The sequence below is a fragment of the Vigna radiata genome, chromosome 4 (genome assembly GCF_000741045.1).
Source record: "Vigna radiata var. radiata cultivar VC1973A chromosome 4, Vradiata_ver6, whole genome shotgun sequence".
NCBI lineage: Eukaryota > Viridiplantae > Streptophyta > Magnoliopsida > Fabales > Fabaceae > Vigna > Vigna radiata.
Genome location: NC_028354.1, coordinates 13,607,212 through 13,625,930, shown reverse-complemented (window position 1 = coordinate 13,625,930; position 18,719 = coordinate 13,607,212). Strand labels below are relative to the sequence as shown.

The window sequence follows — 18,719 nt, the reverse complement described above, 5'->3', positions numbered from 1 at the left end:
GTGGAGTTGATTTAGGTTAAACCCACATTCTAATATGGTATCAAAACCAGGTTAAAGCTTATCCTAACGAATTCTTAGTAGACATTTTTGTTTCTATTCCACCTATTGTAGGACCATTATTAGACCACCCAATTTCTACTATCACGCACGAGATGTTTATACCTTGGCATGAAGGGAACGAAGTCTCACATAAGTTAGAGATAAAATCAATTTATAATATATAAATTAAAGTGCAAACCTCATCTTACAAACCGGTTTTGTGGGATTATGTTAGGCTTAAACCCACATTCTAATACCTCTAATAAGTTTAAAATTTTGTTGTAGTTTCTAATGTTTATTTTAACATTTCATCCTTGATAAATTTTCTTTTATTTATTTTTCTTGAATACATCATCTAAATAAATTTATTTTACCATTCAAAGTGTTGTCCACATAAACAAGAGTCAAAAAATAAAAATACAACACTACGAAAGATAAAATGAAAATTTTATCTAAATCGAAAACATATTTAAACTTAATTTTAATGTAATTTGTTTGAAATAGACGTGAAAGAATGGTTATTCAAATTGTTTGTTAAGACGATGGTATTTATCCAATGACATTGTGAAAATATTAAAAGTTAAACAGAAAAGTGTTTCAAACTAAAGTAATTAATAACAACTCGTAAAAAATGTCTTTATTCTAGAAATAGAAAAAAACAAATCGCAGTGAAATTACTTACAAAGTCCAAGTATTTAACAAAGGTACTGAAAACATCGTTAGGGCATGCAAATGTAATGAATTATAACATCATTTTGTTCACTCCGTTCCCCCAGCCCATCCTCTTATTTGTTACGTTGTAATACATCGAATAACATCATTCAAACACAACGCAAAGGATAACATTTCTTAACTTTTTAGCCTTGTGGCTATGCGGGCTGTCGCATATAGCTGAAAAAGAAAATAGAAAAAGAAAGGATGTTCGGGGTTAGAATAGTTTGAGTAAAAATATGTAAGTACCAACTTTCCAACAAAACAGCAATACAAAAGTAAGAAAAGAATGAAAACAATTATCTACCTGCGGGAGTCGCCCTACTTGTCCAGGGCATTGGCATATTCATGTTAAGCAGGGGAACATGACTGGACTTTTTTTTTGGAGCCACGGCAAAATGAAAACAATGCCAATGGCGCATATAACTACATCAACAGGGATATCACCCTTTAAGAGAAATTTGAGGTGCCCGGAACCAAAATTTTTCTAGGCAAAAAGAAAATAAAACTACTGCATCTCCATCTATCCGGCTATATCTGTACATAACAATAAAACTAAAAATCTGCTATACATCTTTTGATAATTTTTTGTCTAACTCCTTCTCTTCTGCCATCTACTTTTGTATATATGCAACACTCTTCATATTGTCAGTGTGCCTTCAGAAACAGGGGTCTCATCTAATGAATCTGTTGATTGGGATTTTGGTTTGCCCGCAATTTTATTATTATTATTATATCCATAACCTAGAGAATTTCCACTTGCTTCGCACAGCTGCACAGATAGATCAAGAACAACGTCCATTCAAATATCCAATATAAAAGAGTGATATAAACTGTGCATGTTTATGCATGAATTCAAAAAGAATATCACCTCCGAGAGCTCAGCCAGATGTCGAGTTCTGAATTCATTTATAGTTGCTGCAATCTCCGACGTGGGGAGTTTGGCCTAAAGAAAAATGAAGATCACCCATCATTGTGTCATAATTTTCATAAATTAGTAATAAATATAATAATTTTTTTTAATAGTTTACCCAATAACGCCCAATTACACATCATGTGACATTTTCATTTTATTTATTTCATCTCATTTTCTGACAACTAGTGTGATGAAAATGTAAAAGAACAAAAGTTTGTTTAAACCATTTCGAAGAAAAGTTAATCAAGATTCAAGTAAACTTGGTATGAAGGGAAATTAACGATAGTGAATGCACAGGATTCAATCGCAACAAGAAATAACCAATAATCATTTGCTACTAACTGACAAATTTGAATATGACTATTAACATAAATACGGGAGAAACAGGTTAAAGTATGTTCTATTACATGAACATTTTGTTTCAACGAAAATATGATATTCGATGAAAAATGTTACCTGAGAAAGAAGAGCAGCTGCAAGTTGAAGACTTGGTTCCAAAGTCTCTGGTACAACCTGCAAGTGGAAGAAAGTTCTCTAGAGTAAGCATTTCACTAACGTTATGTTTTTCATTTAGTTTTGCTACAACGTACAACAGCGTTTTTTTTCCTATGACAGCATTTGGTTGCAGATAGAATAGAGTAGAATGCCTGTTCTGTTTTCTTGTTTAATCCTTTTAATGGATTCATAATTTACCAAACATTTTAACGCGGTAACCAAATGCTACACTGTTATGGAATTATATCAGCAGGTAATCAAACAGGAATACTAGAATAGGTACTAGAATATTACAGCAGTGGCTCCAGCCTTTTCTAAATTCAATCCATGATCAACGTCATGGGCACGGACAAAGGTCTTCACATTTGGGAAGTACTTGCTCAGAGCCCAGACTGTTCTATAATTTGCACCAGGTGTATCGAGTGTTATTGCTGCAGCACATGCCCTTTCAGCTCCAAGTTTATGTAAGACCTAAACACACATCCCAGAAAGAATAAAGATAACATCAAGTATGAACTGTTACGCGACTAGTGTGCTGAGGTAACGTGCACTACCTCTCTACTACCAGCATCCCCAAAATACACAGGCAGACCGAGACCACGGCCAACTGCAACTCTATCACTGAAGATAATACGAAATATGACAAACAAGTTAGTTCATCATCTCTTTAACATATTGAAAGTCACCCATATCTTACAAGCAAAACCATATTAAAAAATAATGATATGAACATTCTATTTAGAGAAAACAAAATATGTAAAAACTTATGTGAGAGTAGTCCAATCTTTTGGGTATCATATAATTTATGAATGTAAATTGCATATAGATCATTGACAGACACAGTTGTGTCATGGCTCGACAATTTATTTACTCATCACGTACAATCCAAGATTGTCTCTCATCCTAGACTTCAATTATCAGAATCATGGAACTACTATATATAGATGCTCCAATTAAATATAAAACACTACACTCGAACCAACTGTTGTGAAAATTGAAAACACAATCGCAGCCATGATATGGCCGAAGGTACTTGTGATCTGTACACAGAAATATGATTGTGATGATTTCATAGAAGACATGTCGGTATTGCATCTAACAATGTAGATATCAAATCATTCATCCAAAGAGAAAAAACAATAATTTCAATTAGCAAGTTGTGTTACCTCCTTACATCTAGTGCGACGAACGGAATAAGACGCTCAGAAAGAAGTTGGGCAATGATCTAATCGTAATACAAAAAGTAAGCCGTCATAGTTTAATCAGTTATATAAACAACAAACTAATTTATCAAACCAAAAAAGAGTTTACCTGGCCCACTCGTCCAAATCCACAAATAATAATATGATCTTGCAGATCATCTGTCTGTAAAAAGGTGTCATCCAAAAAGAAGTCAGTCAACTACCAAATTTTCATGTTACTCGGAAATAAAGAAATTACAAAATGGTAAATCCATATGGGATAATTGCATCCACTACCCCATCTCTGGTTTAGGAAGAGCTCCTACATAAACTCCTTAAACTACTATATACTTTTTAGCTATAAATGTCAACTAAATTGTTAACAATGAACCAATAACATTCGAGTCAAGTGATCAGGATGAAAAAAGTTAATAAAGAACCTATAGCCCAAAAATTTCAAATGCAAGAAATAATTATCATTTCTCTGTTTAAGAATTCTATCCAAACGTGCTAATCCCTATGGAATCAGAACAAACTTTTACAGAGGGAGTGATGAATTAAGCAACTATAGTTAACTGACTTCATAAAAAACTTTACCAACTCAGCTAGGTGTAGAGTTCTCAACTTATTCCATCCATACACTTTTCTGATAAGATATGTCAAACTAAAATGAGTTACCAAACTGAACTATACGTGCTTGGGAAAGGTTATAAACCAACTCCAAAATATAAATAGGAATATATAGTACTGTTTCATATTAGGTTTTGATATCCATTGACCTATAGTATAAATGTTATTATCTACTATAAAGAAAAATTTAAATACAGCTAACCTTTTATGTTTCCCATATTTTAAATAATGTCGATAACAGTGACAGCATGGAAAATTTCATGTGCAAAAAAATTATCCACCTCATATACTAGAAACTTTTTCTCTTTCAATCACTAAACAAGATAATATATTGGCAAATTGTTAAGAAAAGACTAGTTATACTGCTATCAGAAAAAAGTCTTTTAATGTTTTATAAAACTTTTTTTTTTTTTTATGTAGTCTGAAAAGTGTATATATAGCATATTGATACTGGGTGAAGATAAGTCACTCAAGCGTTTTTAGCAACTCTAAATCTTCAAGTTTAAAGCAAGTTCAAACTCTGTTACTACAATCTGAGTTCCACTCTATTCACTGGCAGCTGTCATCTGCCGCCTCCCACCATTGGCAGCTGCACTCCACTTACTCTTCCGACGACTTCCTGATGAACATCACTTCTGGTCCACCTTCTCAAGTCTCACCTTGATTTTTTTTACCCTCTATAAGGGTAGAGCATGCCCAAAAGCTGCCTCTCCTTGAAAACTATCCCTTCTTGCTTCAACAAATGACTTTTGCAAGTCCAGTTTTTTCAATTTCTGGATTACCCACCATTACTAGAGCGAAACTAATTGGTAAAAATTATTTGTCATGGGCTGCCTATATAGAATTGAAGTTCCTAGGTTAAGGGTACCATGATCATCTTGAAATAGAATTTATAGCTTGTTTGTTTCCAGCTGTGGAAAAGCACAGGTAGATGGCCATCAACAAAAAGCCGAAAAAGTTTGAAAATCGAGGTAATAAAATAATATAAACACGAAAAATGAAAATTGTTATACAATGCAATAGAGAAGAGATTTGCAAGGAAACATATCGCATAATTAATTATGAGCAATATATAAAAATATAATAGAAAAAGTATAACAAGAGTTTTATAAAAAAGATATTATTTGACATAATTGATTATGTTAAAACAATCAATTCTTTTAAAAACATAGTAAATTATATTTTAATATAATTTCTAATTATTAATATTTTAGTAATAACTAAAATAATAAATAAAATAAAACAAATTAATTAATTTAAATTTTTATATTTTGTAAATTAATTTAATTAATATATATTTTTATTTTGAAATATCACTTATTTATTATTTAATTTAGCATTTATTTTAATTCTAATTTATATTTTTTTTAATTTTTTTTTAAATCAAATTATTTTCTAAATATATTAATATATAAAGAAATTATTATATTATATTAATCACATCAATTACAAATTTTCTACTTATTTCCCTATACTTTCCATTCTCTTTCCCCCAATCAAAATAATATCACTTTCTCTTCTTTTCTTCCATGTTCCACTCCTTTCTCAATCTAAACAAAAGTGTGAACGGAAGCACATTGACAATGGAAGAAACTTGACTTCCAATTGGGTGTAGTGTTGTGACAGTCAATGAATCAAATATATTAGACTCTCAAAACCTTCAAAACATGTTGCTCATTTTGGAGGAAAGCTCACAGCATTATTAGCTAATGGCATTCAGTGCTTGTATGATTCTACTAAAAAATTGGCCTCAAACATTGATCATCATATGGTATCAAGATGTTCAGGAGATGAGATGTTTATGAAATGACAAAGCAACACATTTTTCCAAGTCAAAACATCCTTGCAGAAGTTTTCTGAAGAAGAATAACAGGAGTGACTTCACTTAAAGTCCAACAGCCAAACCCAAAGATCTTCAGCCACTGTTGTCTAGACGGTCTATGTTTCACAATGGATAGTCAAGGTCTATGGATAACGGAATCTGAGTATTTTTGGAAATGATTCTATATTTTCTTAATTGTCTTCTCACACAATGTTCAAATATTTTGTCATATTTACTGATGAATATTCTCTATATACTTGGATGTATTTATAAAGATCAATCTGAATTGTCTATTTTCATGACCTTTAGTGAGATGAAGAATCAATTTGGAAAAATAATTACAAGTTTTTGGAGGGACAGTTTTATTCTACACTCTTCCTTTTTACCCTCACAAGGAATTTTAAATCAGTCTATGTGTCTACATACTACAACAAAATGGAATAACAAAAAGAAAGAAAGAATAGACATCTAGTTGAACTTGCGTGATATTACTCAATGCTGATGTCCCTTTTTATGTATCTCCTCTTTTCTTTCGTTGTACATGTTTTGTTCTTCAGGTATAGACAAACTCTCTGCAAGGACCATCAAACATGTTTTTCTTGGATACTCATGTCTCCAGAAGCATTACCAGTGTTACTCTCCTAACACTAAACAGTACTACATGTCAGTTGATGACACATTCTTTGAAGAAACCCATCTCTTCTTCCTTGTAAGATTCCACTTGTCTTCAAGTTCGCATTCTTCAGTCCTCCCATGTCAGTTGTGCAAGAGTCTACTAAACAAGATGTTGTAACTCTCTTGGTTATCATTGCTTGTCTCCCTCCTATCTCTCCTTCATATTCTCTCCTCTTCTTTTTTGATTGTCATCACTAGAAGTATTTATTAAAAACTTGGCAAATTGAGACATAGATGTTCTTGAACGCAACAATACTTGAGATTTGGTGCTAAGGAAGGAAGTTGGTTGCAAGTGGGTGTATGTTATAAAAGTTGGACCAAATGGAGAGGTAGACATCTTAAAGCTAAGTTGGTTGCAAAAGGATATACTGAAATCTATGGTCTTGATTACATACTTCAGTAACATTCTTTCTCCTGTGGCCAAAATCACTACAATCCATCTCATTCTTGTTATGGCTGCTATCAAGCACTGGCCTCTTCATTAGTTAGATATTGAACACGCATTTCTTATTGGTGAACTTGAAGAAGAAATTTATTTAGAGCAACCTCACGGTTTTGTTATTCAGGAGGAGTTCTATTTGTTTTGCAAGCTCCATTGATCTCTTTATTAAGAGCGAAATTGAGAAGGCAAATGATGAATTTTGTGTGTTTAGACCAAAGTGGAACTAACCTATTTACAGGGTAGATAATATAATTACAAAATACTCAGCTACCTTGTTTTAGGCTAATAAGATAAAAATAAAATCAGTTTAATTGATCCTAATATTATCATATATATAAGATTCTAACATACCTACACTCCCCTCAATCGAACTATATTTCGGGAAATTGAAGAATGATTAAGCTAACCCAATACTTATTTTATGTACAACCCCCATCTTAGTTTTATTGGAATCTATGAATTGAGGGAATTCGCTTGCAAACTAGGATTAAGATAATTTAACTGAAATATGTTTTAAAAGGCTAACTGAATAAATCCATGACTCCATGTGGTCAGACATAAGTTTCTGCACAACTTTGATAAAGACCAACTACGACAACCACATTATACCTGCAGGTCCAAAATTCCGAAACCTACGAAACATAAACAATTTATTCAACTCTAAGAATGTTGATAAAAAATGCACAAGAGCGCCCAATCATAGATACTCAATCTAAAATTTCATGATCATTATTAACGAAGCTAACAGTCAGCTGCTTGTGTAAGAGAATTTACCTCACTTTCTTCAGGTAATAGTCTTCTAACATCATTCTGCTCAAAGCGGGAAGCAATCAGCTGGCCTCCTGCTGCTAGCCATGGTGTGATGGCCATTGAAATGCCCACAACAAGAAAAAGCAAAGATGATAGCTGGGAAGACATTATGCCCTGCATAAATGCCGATTAGTGGGGGGGAAACAACTCTTTTATTTGCAAACTACTAGGGAAAACACCAACTTTTAGTGGGGACTAGTAAAGTGATCTGCATTTTGTATTTTTAAACTTACAAGGAAGACCAATCATTAAAAACTAAAGACAATACAAAAATTGACAAAACAGAGCTTCATCTAAAACAAGAAACGTGCTATCCAAGCCCCACAACTTATTTAAAGATCTACAAGATAAATTCCCATAAATGTTGCAAGAGCTGACCACCAGAAAGAACCAAGCAAGATATAATTCAGCCTGAGAAAACGATATAATCATTCTCAAACTTCAGAAAATACCAAAGCTTCTTTGCATCCTTATATTCCAAGTAATACAAATATAACACATCTCAATCTCAACTTATTGGACGTTATTGATATAATACTACCCAAGGTTGTCAAACTCGAGTGTATTCATAAACATAAACTCATGAGAGACAAATAAACTCATAAGAGTTTACTTCACAAAAAAATAATTTATTAGAATAACATCCTAATTCAAATAAGTCCACAAAATTATATAACTTGAAATAAATAAGTTCATACAAATATTGTAAAACATAAATTCAAATGTAAAGTGTCTATGTCTAATCTTTTAATCCTCTAATGACATCATCATCTTACCCTTTCATTGTGTATGTTATATGTGCTTGCCCTTTCATTGTGTGTGTTATATGTACTTGCCTTCCTCATTGGCATTAAAAGTTATGTAATCAAGATCAACAACATAGAGTTGGATTTTTTGTTGCTCCATCTAAGTGAACATTTTCACAATCATTTTCACCTTGAGCTTGCTCAATCTCAACAACATCATCTGTCTCTTTAGTTATCCATTCATAATCTAATTCAATGTCATCAAATGGAAGAATAATAGTTTTTTGAATTTGTCTAATTTTCAACTTCAAGTTATACATCACATAAAGTAAATCGCTCATCTTTCTCTAATGCAAATGATTCCTTATCTTTGAATTTGTCTAACGATTTCACACCCAATTCTAGTTGGAAATCGAGTTTGCTTCCGAGTTAACTAGGAAATCATGCCTAGGAATGTAAACCCGTCCAAGTTAACCAGTTAACTCGCATGTTTGATAACCATGATCCTACCTAAAACCCTCCCAAATCGGTTAAGGCATGCATCAAAGCTTCCCAATTAAACCATATATTGTAATCCTATAATATCCAAGGTAACAAGCATTGCAAGAACAAATGTTTATGGATCTCAACTCTTACTATGCATCTTGCTAACATAGAACTTATTTTATGAACATACGTTTAACCAAGAACCCATCATATATACATTTATATGAATAACTAAAGAAAAATGACTTATTTTACATGAATATCAAGTCCTAGAGTAAACTACCACAAATAAAACGCAACTCTTCGCAGAGAAAATAGTTTTAAGGACAAAAAACCTGATTAACGGCGTCACCAAAAGCCACAAATGCAAACTCTCCCCCAGGAGCAAGAAGAAGACCAGCTCTTATGGCAGAAATGAAGGAAATCCCAAACATTCTACCCATCAAAGAAACCAAGATAGTCTTGCCACATATTAAGAGTCCTAGTGTAACTCCGATGATTGGGAAGTTTGATACAAGAAGTTTTGGATCTATTGACATTCCAACCTGAAAAGTCACAAAAACCAATTGCCATCAATTATGCAGATAGAAGTTAGCTGATCATTAAGACACAGATAGTAACAAAAATATTAAGACATACACAGTTAAGCAATCAAGATTTTCCAATCAATGTAGCATAATTGTTTTTGCCTAGATCCTAATTCGATCAATGTAGCTGATAAATGTAGCATATTACAAACCCATTTTTGCTTTAGACAGAATTAACTTTCTTTCAAGTAAAAAATCTATCCCCAAGTGGCCGAGGCCACCTTGTGGGATAAGGTTTGGTTAACACTGTGTAAGTGTACAAGTTCTAACTATAACAGACCACGGCATAACTAATGTATTCCTATTGTCAAATCATCAGTACATAAGTAACAGCTACAGACTAAGAATTGTTCACATAAACATTAGCCCCTTCTTGTCAATTATTATAGAACTAATACATCCCAACTAAAAGCAATCCTTCAAACTCTAAATTATTTTCACACAATTCAGTTATAGTAGAATCTAAAATTGAATATGCTTTTTACACAGTGGTTAGTTGACTTTGTGCATGCCTAAATAAAGGAAATAGTTTGATTTCTAAAATTTTCAACCTTGATTCAGTTTTTCTTCTGGTATTTTTCTGCATAGAGCCTTCGATTTAGTAATTAACTTAAAAAAGAGAGAAAATACAAAAGCTGACTAATCCTTCAATTTTGGATCTTTAAAGGAGATACGAAGTTGGAAATGAACAGCAAAGTTTGCATTAAATGCAGGAAAGATTTTTTTTCCTGCTGGAAAAATAAAATATTATCCAGTTTATTGTTTCTGCATGAAGCTTTTGTATAAGGGGATAGATAAAATGTTGAGACTTTTACTCCTTTTTCAACAATATTTTACATGCATTCTATCCTTTATCCACAAGATCGCAAGCACACAAGTTATATGTGTGTCTGTGTGTGTATGTCAGCCACTTCCGAGCACAATTAGATACTAATGAAGATTACAATCCAACTGTTTCATTGCTTTTAAATATTCTCATATGAATATATCTCGCACAAATACTTGACTACATGCTTTTAAGCTATGGCCACATAAAGAACACGGTATCCATATATCTTGCTACAAGAACCATAACCCCAATTTTAAGAAAATAGATATTTTTCAGATGAACAAATAAAATAATTCAATTAACAAATTTGTGATTTCTGATATTTAGAACCTACCGTCATAAAGAATAGCCCTAAAAGAAGGCCACGATATGGAGCAATGTCAGATTCAACCTGTAATGAAAATTCAGTTTCTGCCAGCAGTAAACCAGCCAAAAAGGCTCCTAATGCCATGGAAAGTCCTGCCTGTTTTATTTAAAGGAAAAAGGAAACAAATCAAGATCCAGTTAATGAACTCAAAAATACTGCTTAAAGGTTAGGATTTGAAAACTGGAGCAATCAACAAACTGTCACAGTTTAATGGTTTAAGCATAGTTGAATCAGAAATCTCTACATACATCTTAGTATCAAACTATGTTTTATTTTATGTAATAAGATGAGTGAAATGTTATCTGTCCACCCAACCCCACACCATGAACGGCTACTGATAGAACCAAACCAACTGGCCAGTCGATTTCCAGGCAATGGCTCGACCAAACAATCAAACCTTCACAGGCCTTATGAATCCCCCAAATCCTTATTTAAAAGATGAAAAGTTGTTTGTTTCTACATAAACAAGAAAATCAAGAATGAACCATTCAACCAGTTAAAACCCAACAGAGAGGATAAGAAAAAAAAGGAATAGGACAATCACATACCCTGGCCGTAAGAAGACTTGTGCCAAGAATAACAAGGAGTGTATTGGCTGAGAAAATTTCAGCATTTTGATTTTCTGCAACCTGCTTGTATATTGGTCGAAGGAGCTGTGAAGAAGAACAGGACACTCAGCACAAAGCATAATCTACATCTTCAATTAAAGTACCACCTTGCAATCTCTTCCAAATGAACCCCAACAGGATATCACTTGTCCTATGAGCAAATTATTTTTAATGATATATATATTCTGTGATTACCATCTCGAATCCTTGACACAATTATTACCAAATATTATAAATGGTCATTCTATTTAATGTACTATGCATGGAAAATGCATATAGAAACTTCCACAAAGATCTCAAGTTCAATCACTATGATCCAAAAATCCATCTCAAACTATGTAAGCAACTGAGTCTATGTATTTCATGCATGGTACCTTATTGGTAACTTCCACCGACCATGATAAGTAACATGTCAAAATATTTCAATTTCTAGGAATTATATATATCATGTGAGAGTGACACCAAAGTAATAGATAGGTTGCCCTAGCATCATGCTTTATGTAAATGCATTTCTTGAAAAGCATACAATTCAAGACTTAATTACATAAAATATAGTGACTATAGAGGATTTTCCTCCACTAAGTAGAAAAATATAAGCATCAGTTATCCTTATTAGAACTACATGTTAGTAACAGTCACACTGATGAGAAATTTCACAGTCCAGTTCTGAATACCACTTACCAATCGTCCCCCTGCAATTATGGCAGTGATTGCAACTGCTGCCTTAACAGCAGCCATTCCAAGTGCTTCAGCAATAGCTTGAAAACCAACCTGAATAAATAGATTGGTGTTTACAATGAATGAGGGGCTCAGAAGAACAAAGGTAGAAATACAGAATAAACGTGTAAGAAAAATAACAATGAAAACCTCGGAAGGTCACATCCTGAACTGAATATACATAAAATATAAAATTAATTGGCAGACCTATAAATAATGATTAATTACCACATTCTGTTCCATGTCAGTGGAAGGGAAATAATTAAAAAAGAACCTGTCATATGCAATGTACTAAAAAAGTATTTCCGAAAATTCTGCTTGCACTTTTATTTCATGTTTCCATACTTCTTAGCATGTTAAATTTAAGTGTTTCATGTCATATATGCCTCTGAGACTTCACAGGAGTCTACACAACTTAATCATGTTCTAAACAACCAAACCTAGTGTCCAAGAGCTTAGAAAAAGATTACCCCTCCTTTGGAAGAATTGGGAGAAATAAGAGGTATGAGAATTAGCAACACCACAACAGCCAAATCCTGAATAGAAACAAACAGTAAAAGTTTGTGTCAAAATATTGCATCCCCAACACAATAAGAAATAGAAGGCATTTAAGAGCTAATAACAAAGAATCAATGTCAAAAATGGCAAATTCATATAACTATAACAATTGCCCAGATACAGCAGACAAAGTAGAGAATGCTTGTTGAGGATCTCTACAGAAAAAAATAAGAATAAAAGTGCTCAATGGACAAATAATTCATCCAATCATCTGCCCCAACATCCAAATAGACATGATAATTTTACAGTTTAATCCTTGCTTGTTAAGAACATGCTTGTTTAGTGTCTCTCAAAACATGGTATTATTAGTATAGCATCAATATGTACAAAAATTATAAACTGAGCAAAGTGCAAAGTGCAAAGATAATATGCTCATCCAATAGCATGCAACGATTGGAAATCATGATTAATTTATCCAACAGTAGCAGCAAAAGTATGGCATACTAAAGAAAGACACATATAAAACTCATACGACAAAGTTCAGCCATAAGTCACAAGAATAGTATTCTCTTTAAAATCTAGCATAATATTTGACAAAAGAAAATCTTTCAGCATTTAAATAGATGGATAAGGTACAAAATAACCTGAAAGAGTAACACAGAAAAAGTAGCTCGGCCATGCCGTGATGTACTCTCACCTCTCTCCTGCAACACCTGCAGAACAAGTTCACTGAAATTTTTGCAGCATAATAGACTAATCAAAAATAAAATAAAAAGTAGATAGAAAACCCGCTTCATTTTTTTACCATTTGAATGTATGTATAATCTATTACTCATATAAGAACCTTACAATGATGTGTATTTGATACAGCAACAGGCATTAAGTTTTATTCAGCAGTAATAAGCATTAAAACGTTTATTAACAGATCCGAGCTACAACATAACTTCAGCAATCACTTCCCTAGTCAGAATAGGTCAAGATTACTTAAACATGCAATCTTAGGTTATTTACCTGCAGAACAACAGCAGTGGATGATAATGCAAGGCCATTCCCAACAACAATAGCAGCAGGACCAGGTTGGCCACAAATAAAATGAACCACCAAACCAATAGCTACAGCAGTTGCCAAGACCTTCATTTATTCATACAGTTAGTTAATAAAGTACAACCATATAACTTGAGGTGAACAATTTTAACAGAGGTGGGAGGGATGGGGTTTCCTGATCACCTGTGCAGAGCCTAATCCAAAGACATATTTCTTCATTGAACTAAGCCTTTCGACAGAGAGCTAAAAGAACAAAGCAAATAAGAGCATCAATTTAGCTCTTCTGATAAAAGTTATGGTTAAAGTAAACATAAACTGAATAAGAACTAAAATGCATCCTCACCCACCTCCAGGCCAATATTGAATAGAAGGAAAACAACTCCAAATTCAGCTACTGCTTTTGTGCCATGTACGTGACGAATGATAGAGAGACCATATGGCCCAATCAAGATACCAGCAGCCAAATAGCCAAGAACAGGACTGCCTAAACATTGTTGCGAGTAAGATAGAGGGCATAGTGTTGGCACAAAAATATGTGAATATGTAAGACAATTAATTTTATTGAGTATACCTTTAAAAGAAATTTAACATATACAGGTAATGGTTAGAGGCTTCTGACAAAAAAAAAGCATACTGTTTAAACTTAAATAAAAAAATTTCCTTTAATAGTTTCATATTGCCATAACCATACTTTTTAAAAACCAAACATGGGTAAGATAAATGAACCAGCCCACCAGTTGGTCCAGTCAACCTAAAGAAACTCTGTTTGAAATCCCGTGTTTGAACTAGTGAACAACCGATCAAATAATGCAATCAGGATATGATTTTCATTTTAATAACGATCATTTTCAACAAAATGTTATTTCCACTACGCCAAGTTTTATTTGTTGTTTCATTGTTCCGGTTAACTTTAGAAAATATTGTATTTTTTGTTTTTTTTTTCTGGGCTAGATTATTAATTATATTATACTATATCTATAAAAGTTTAAGAGATGTTATATTTATTATATATTTTTTTCAACTGTTTTTTAGTATAGTCACATATTTGAATAACGTGTTGGTACTTGCAAAACCCAGTTCATCCTTGACCACACTCAAAACCTTGAATCTCTCTACTGCATGACCAGTCTAATTTTGAAAAAATTTGGTCATAACCTTACTAACAAACAAACCATGAGCTAAAAGGAGTGGATATAATCTAAGCATCAAAGTTTGATTGAACCAAAATATGTGGAGTTTGGTGCCTGATCACATTCTAACAAAAAATCTAGAGTCCTACACAACTTTGCCATACTTGACAAACTATGTTCAACTCAACACTAAGAAAACATTGCAAATGAGTTACCTCCAGGGATTTTCTGGAATATTGGCACAAATATAACACTTGCAAGTAATAGCCAGAGCATGTCAAAGAGGGAGGCTTCTTCCTCATTCACCTAGGAACGATATATAATATAGTCATATAATATTTGTAAAATAGCGCACAAGACTATTTTAAAAGGGGGAAGAACGAAGAAAAACAAACCTCTTGGTGAGGTAATGACGCAATGATTTTCTTGATTTTCTTGGGCAGTTTCTGTAGGTGTCTAACCAGCGGCTTTGCACTAGAGGAAACTTCTTCAACACTAGTCATGATAACGTCTGCCTGGGGAAGCAGCTGAGCATTCCTATCCACTTTATTAGCAAAGAAGGTAACCCTGAAATAAAAATTCATCGCTTATTGAATACTATGTAAAATCTTTACATTAAACCTTTGCATGTCAATATTTATATATGTCCTGGTCCAAAGTCCAAACAAAAGCAATTTAGCCTTCGAAAAAATAATCAAACAAGCCAGTGAATATTATGCCTAGATATTCTTAATTATGTTGTGAAGAAAGCTCAAAAATATCAAATTAGTATTTTGAATGATTTACTCTTATACCATACATATTACATGTCAATCACATAATGTGTATATATTCATCAAGATAAAATGCTTTAGAAGGATAGAAATAAATGACAGCAATACATGAAAAAGATGTAGCAAGATTATACAGACCCTGCTCCCATTAACAAGAACCCAAAAATCAGCTTCGGCAACTGCTTCTGTACAGATATTATAAGGCCCTGAAAGACTGATGCTGGTGTGAACTCAGTCCCATCTTCGGTAAAAGAAAAGAATGATGCAGAAAAGAATCGAGAAGACTTTTTCAATAATGCCTTGGGAGCAAAAGGTGAACTATCTTTGGTTAAATCTTTCTGTGTTTCCTGCTTTTTTGCTTGCACGACATTCTCATTATCACTTAAATAATCAGACTCTGTTTTGTCTTCCAAAATTGGGTTGGCTTTATCAGATAGTGTTTCAGGTGATAAATTTTCAACCAAATAGTCATCATCAATTGACAATTCTTTGTCTCTTTCAACAGTGACATCACCAGAAAAATAGTTAACCACTTTTTCCTCCTCAAGAATAGCCTCAACATCCGGTGCTTGGATAGTTTCTATCGTATCAGTATTTGAATTAGAATTAGACTTATCTGCTCGTTGTAAGGCAATCTCTGCATCATTTACACGTTTTGTTGCCTCAAGTTCAAAGGCAACAGCTTGCTCAGCCAAAAGCATTATGTTTGTAACATCCTCTTCAGCTTTCACAGCATTCAGCTGAGCATTTTCAGCAATTTCTTGCAATTTGCTCACTTCCTTCTGCAACTCTTCCTTCCTATTTTGCAAGCGCTTCAGCTCTGCCTCACAATTGGCTAAGTTAGCCTGGCATTCCTTGATATCTGCTTCAGCAAACAAAATAGCTTTCTCATGTTCCTCCACGTCCTTATCACCATTGCTCTCATTAGAACCTTGTGTTGAATCAGGAACTTCTTTTGTAGGCTCCAAAGATTCTATGGCTACTTGAAGTCTTGCCTCAGCTAATGAAAGAGCCATTGTTGCAGTTTGGACAGCTTCTTTGGCCGGAAGCTCTTCATTAGCTACTTCTTTGATGGTGTCAAGGGTAGAATTAACAGCATTCCAAGAAATCACAGCTTCATCATGCAAAGAAATGGCAGTCTCTGATATTTTTTTAACCTTTTCCTCAAACATGGTACTATTTATTTGAGCTACTTCTAGCTCCTTCCTGGCCTTTTGCAATAGTTCTTTCAATTCATCCACACTTAGTTCCTCTGATCCTATTTCACTCCCTCCCTCTTTTCTTCCGGCTTGCTCTTCTTCTTCCAAAGGTGCATCAAGTTCAACACTAGAAACAGGCCCCAATCCTGCATCCTCATCTGAACCTTCCACATAATCAACAGTCCGACCGTTGCCAGTAACATAAGCTAAAGAATCATTACCCTGGCACTTGGACCAAATCACTCTAGAGCCCGTAAAAAGATTGTTATTCTTACAAGACAAACTTCTCTTAATATTCAAAACTTTAAACTCCCTACCAGTAAACACCCTGGAATTACTCCAACAAGCAGAAGCACTCACTCCACTAACACGAAATTTTGAAACACTTCTGTCAAAACCAGCACAACCAAAACCTCTCCCTCTAAAATCAAAACAACCTAACTGACCAACTGATCTGTGTCTGTAACTCGTCCCCATACCTCCGTGCAACACCCTTGACTGCGGAAAACCACAAGCCATATCCATGTTAATACTCCTCGACCTATCACAGAGAGACAACACGTGTTTGTTCACCGCATTTTAGAGTACACCAATCAGCAATTCGCCAGAAACCTGTTCCGCGGAAAGAAAACAAAATCAGAAACGGCTAATACGACGCACACTCCACATTCACCTCAAACAATTAACTCACTCAATACAACGAGATTGCCGCATTCAGTATCCACACACACCAACACTGTTCAACACATTCCCCAAAACTAATAAGCAATTCACTGAACACGTACACCAAAATCATCCGAAGCAAAAAATTGAAAAGCTGCCAAATCCAACGCGATTTTCATAATAATCAGATACAAAACACTTATTCGACTCTTCAACCAAACGAGATTGGAAAAGATGAATAGAAAGTACGCAAGAGTATGAGTATGCACATACCTGTCCATAGAAGGATAGGGGTTGTTTGGAAGTGAGAAGAACAGTGCGTGAGGATTGATCACAAAAAACAGAAAATGATAGAAAACGAATCGACGGCAGGCGTAGTCTTCCAAGTTTGAAAGGTTTCTTGGCTTTGCCCGAAACTGCAAAATTTATGACAACATTTTATATTTTATATTTTATATTTTAATTTATATTTATTTATCTTTTTCTTACACCTACTCCTTCTCCGCAGGACTACAACACTTACTCCGTGTTCCTTTGAAAAAAAAATCTGAAACCAGGCCGAAAAAACTTGCACTAGGGCAGAGAAGCTTTTCTTTTTCTCTTTCTTTTATAACAGATTTAGCATGTGTTGTTGTGGCGTTATTATGATGTGTCTTTGTGTTATTGGGATGAATGGCCCTTTTCATATTTTTGTGAGATGGCAATAAAAACGGCCATTGAGTATATGAGAGGGATATTCTTGAGGTAATTTGTATTCGCACACGTGTTCAAGTGGTTGTAGAATTGGACAATTTTTTTAGTATGATAATTGTTATTATTTTTGAAGAGGACAATGAAATGAGTCACAAAGAGTGTGTGATTTCATGTAAAAAGAGAAAAGGGTAGAAGATTATTAAAGGAGTGATTTATGTGGTTTAAACTGGTACACACACTTTTTCTTGTTGGTGGGTTAAATTTATGGTTTTTAGTTTGTGGATAAAGAATTCAAATCTTTTGTGGTAAGTAACTCTTAAATGTTGTATGCGAAAAATAAGCTAGTGTTTAACTTGTCGGTATCACCACTTGCTTTGGATTGTGAAAATAAGAAGCTAAGATATTTAATGTAGAATGAATTAAAAAAATTAAATAAGATAGTTTATACCTCATTTATTTGGATTCATCTTATTTAAACTCTTGATCAGAGTTGATGAAAATAATGTATAGTATGTATAAAACTCGTTTAATTATAATTTTTTTTCCATGCAATATGAAAACAATTTTAGCTAATAAATACGTATTCAATAAAACATGGATTAAACTGTTTTACTGATATTCATAAGAATAAAATAATACATCTCTCCTTAGTCAATCA

The 18,719-nt window shown here is 33.6% G+C and overlaps 1 protein-coding gene across 1 annotated transcript; it reads right to left on the bottom strand.

Moving 5' to 3' along the window:
* Nucleotides 1-661: 661 nt before the first annotated feature.
* LOC106759207 (K(+) efflux antiporter 2, chloroplastic) lies at nucleotides 662-17,989 on the bottom strand. Its single transcript, XM_014642260.2, has 23 exons — nucleotides 17,892-17,989; nucleotides 17,642-17,784; nucleotides 15,645-17,317; nucleotides 15,129-15,300; nucleotides 14,949-15,039; nucleotides 13,951-14,087; nucleotides 13,787-13,846; nucleotides 13,571-13,690; nucleotides 13,204-13,272; nucleotides 12,532-12,597; nucleotides 12,026-12,115; nucleotides 11,285-11,389; nucleotides 10,704-10,832; nucleotides 9,289-9,498; nucleotides 7,686-7,835; nucleotides 3,473-3,526; nucleotides 3,328-3,386; nucleotides 2,716-2,782; nucleotides 2,456-2,632; nucleotides 2,123-2,179; nucleotides 1,622-1,696; nucleotides 1,058-1,522; nucleotides 662-930 (listed from the first exon to the last, which is right to left on the bottom strand). The coding sequence occupies exons 3-22, from the start codon at nucleotides 17,228-17,230 to the stop codon at nucleotides 1,391-1,393; spliced, it is 3,606 nt and encodes a 1,201-aa protein (XP_014497746.1). The 5' UTR covers nucleotides 17,231-17,317; nucleotides 17,642-17,784; nucleotides 17,892-17,989; the 3' UTR covers nucleotides 662-930; nucleotides 1,058-1,390.
* Between the last annotated feature and the right edge of the window lie 730 nt (nucleotides 17,990-18,719).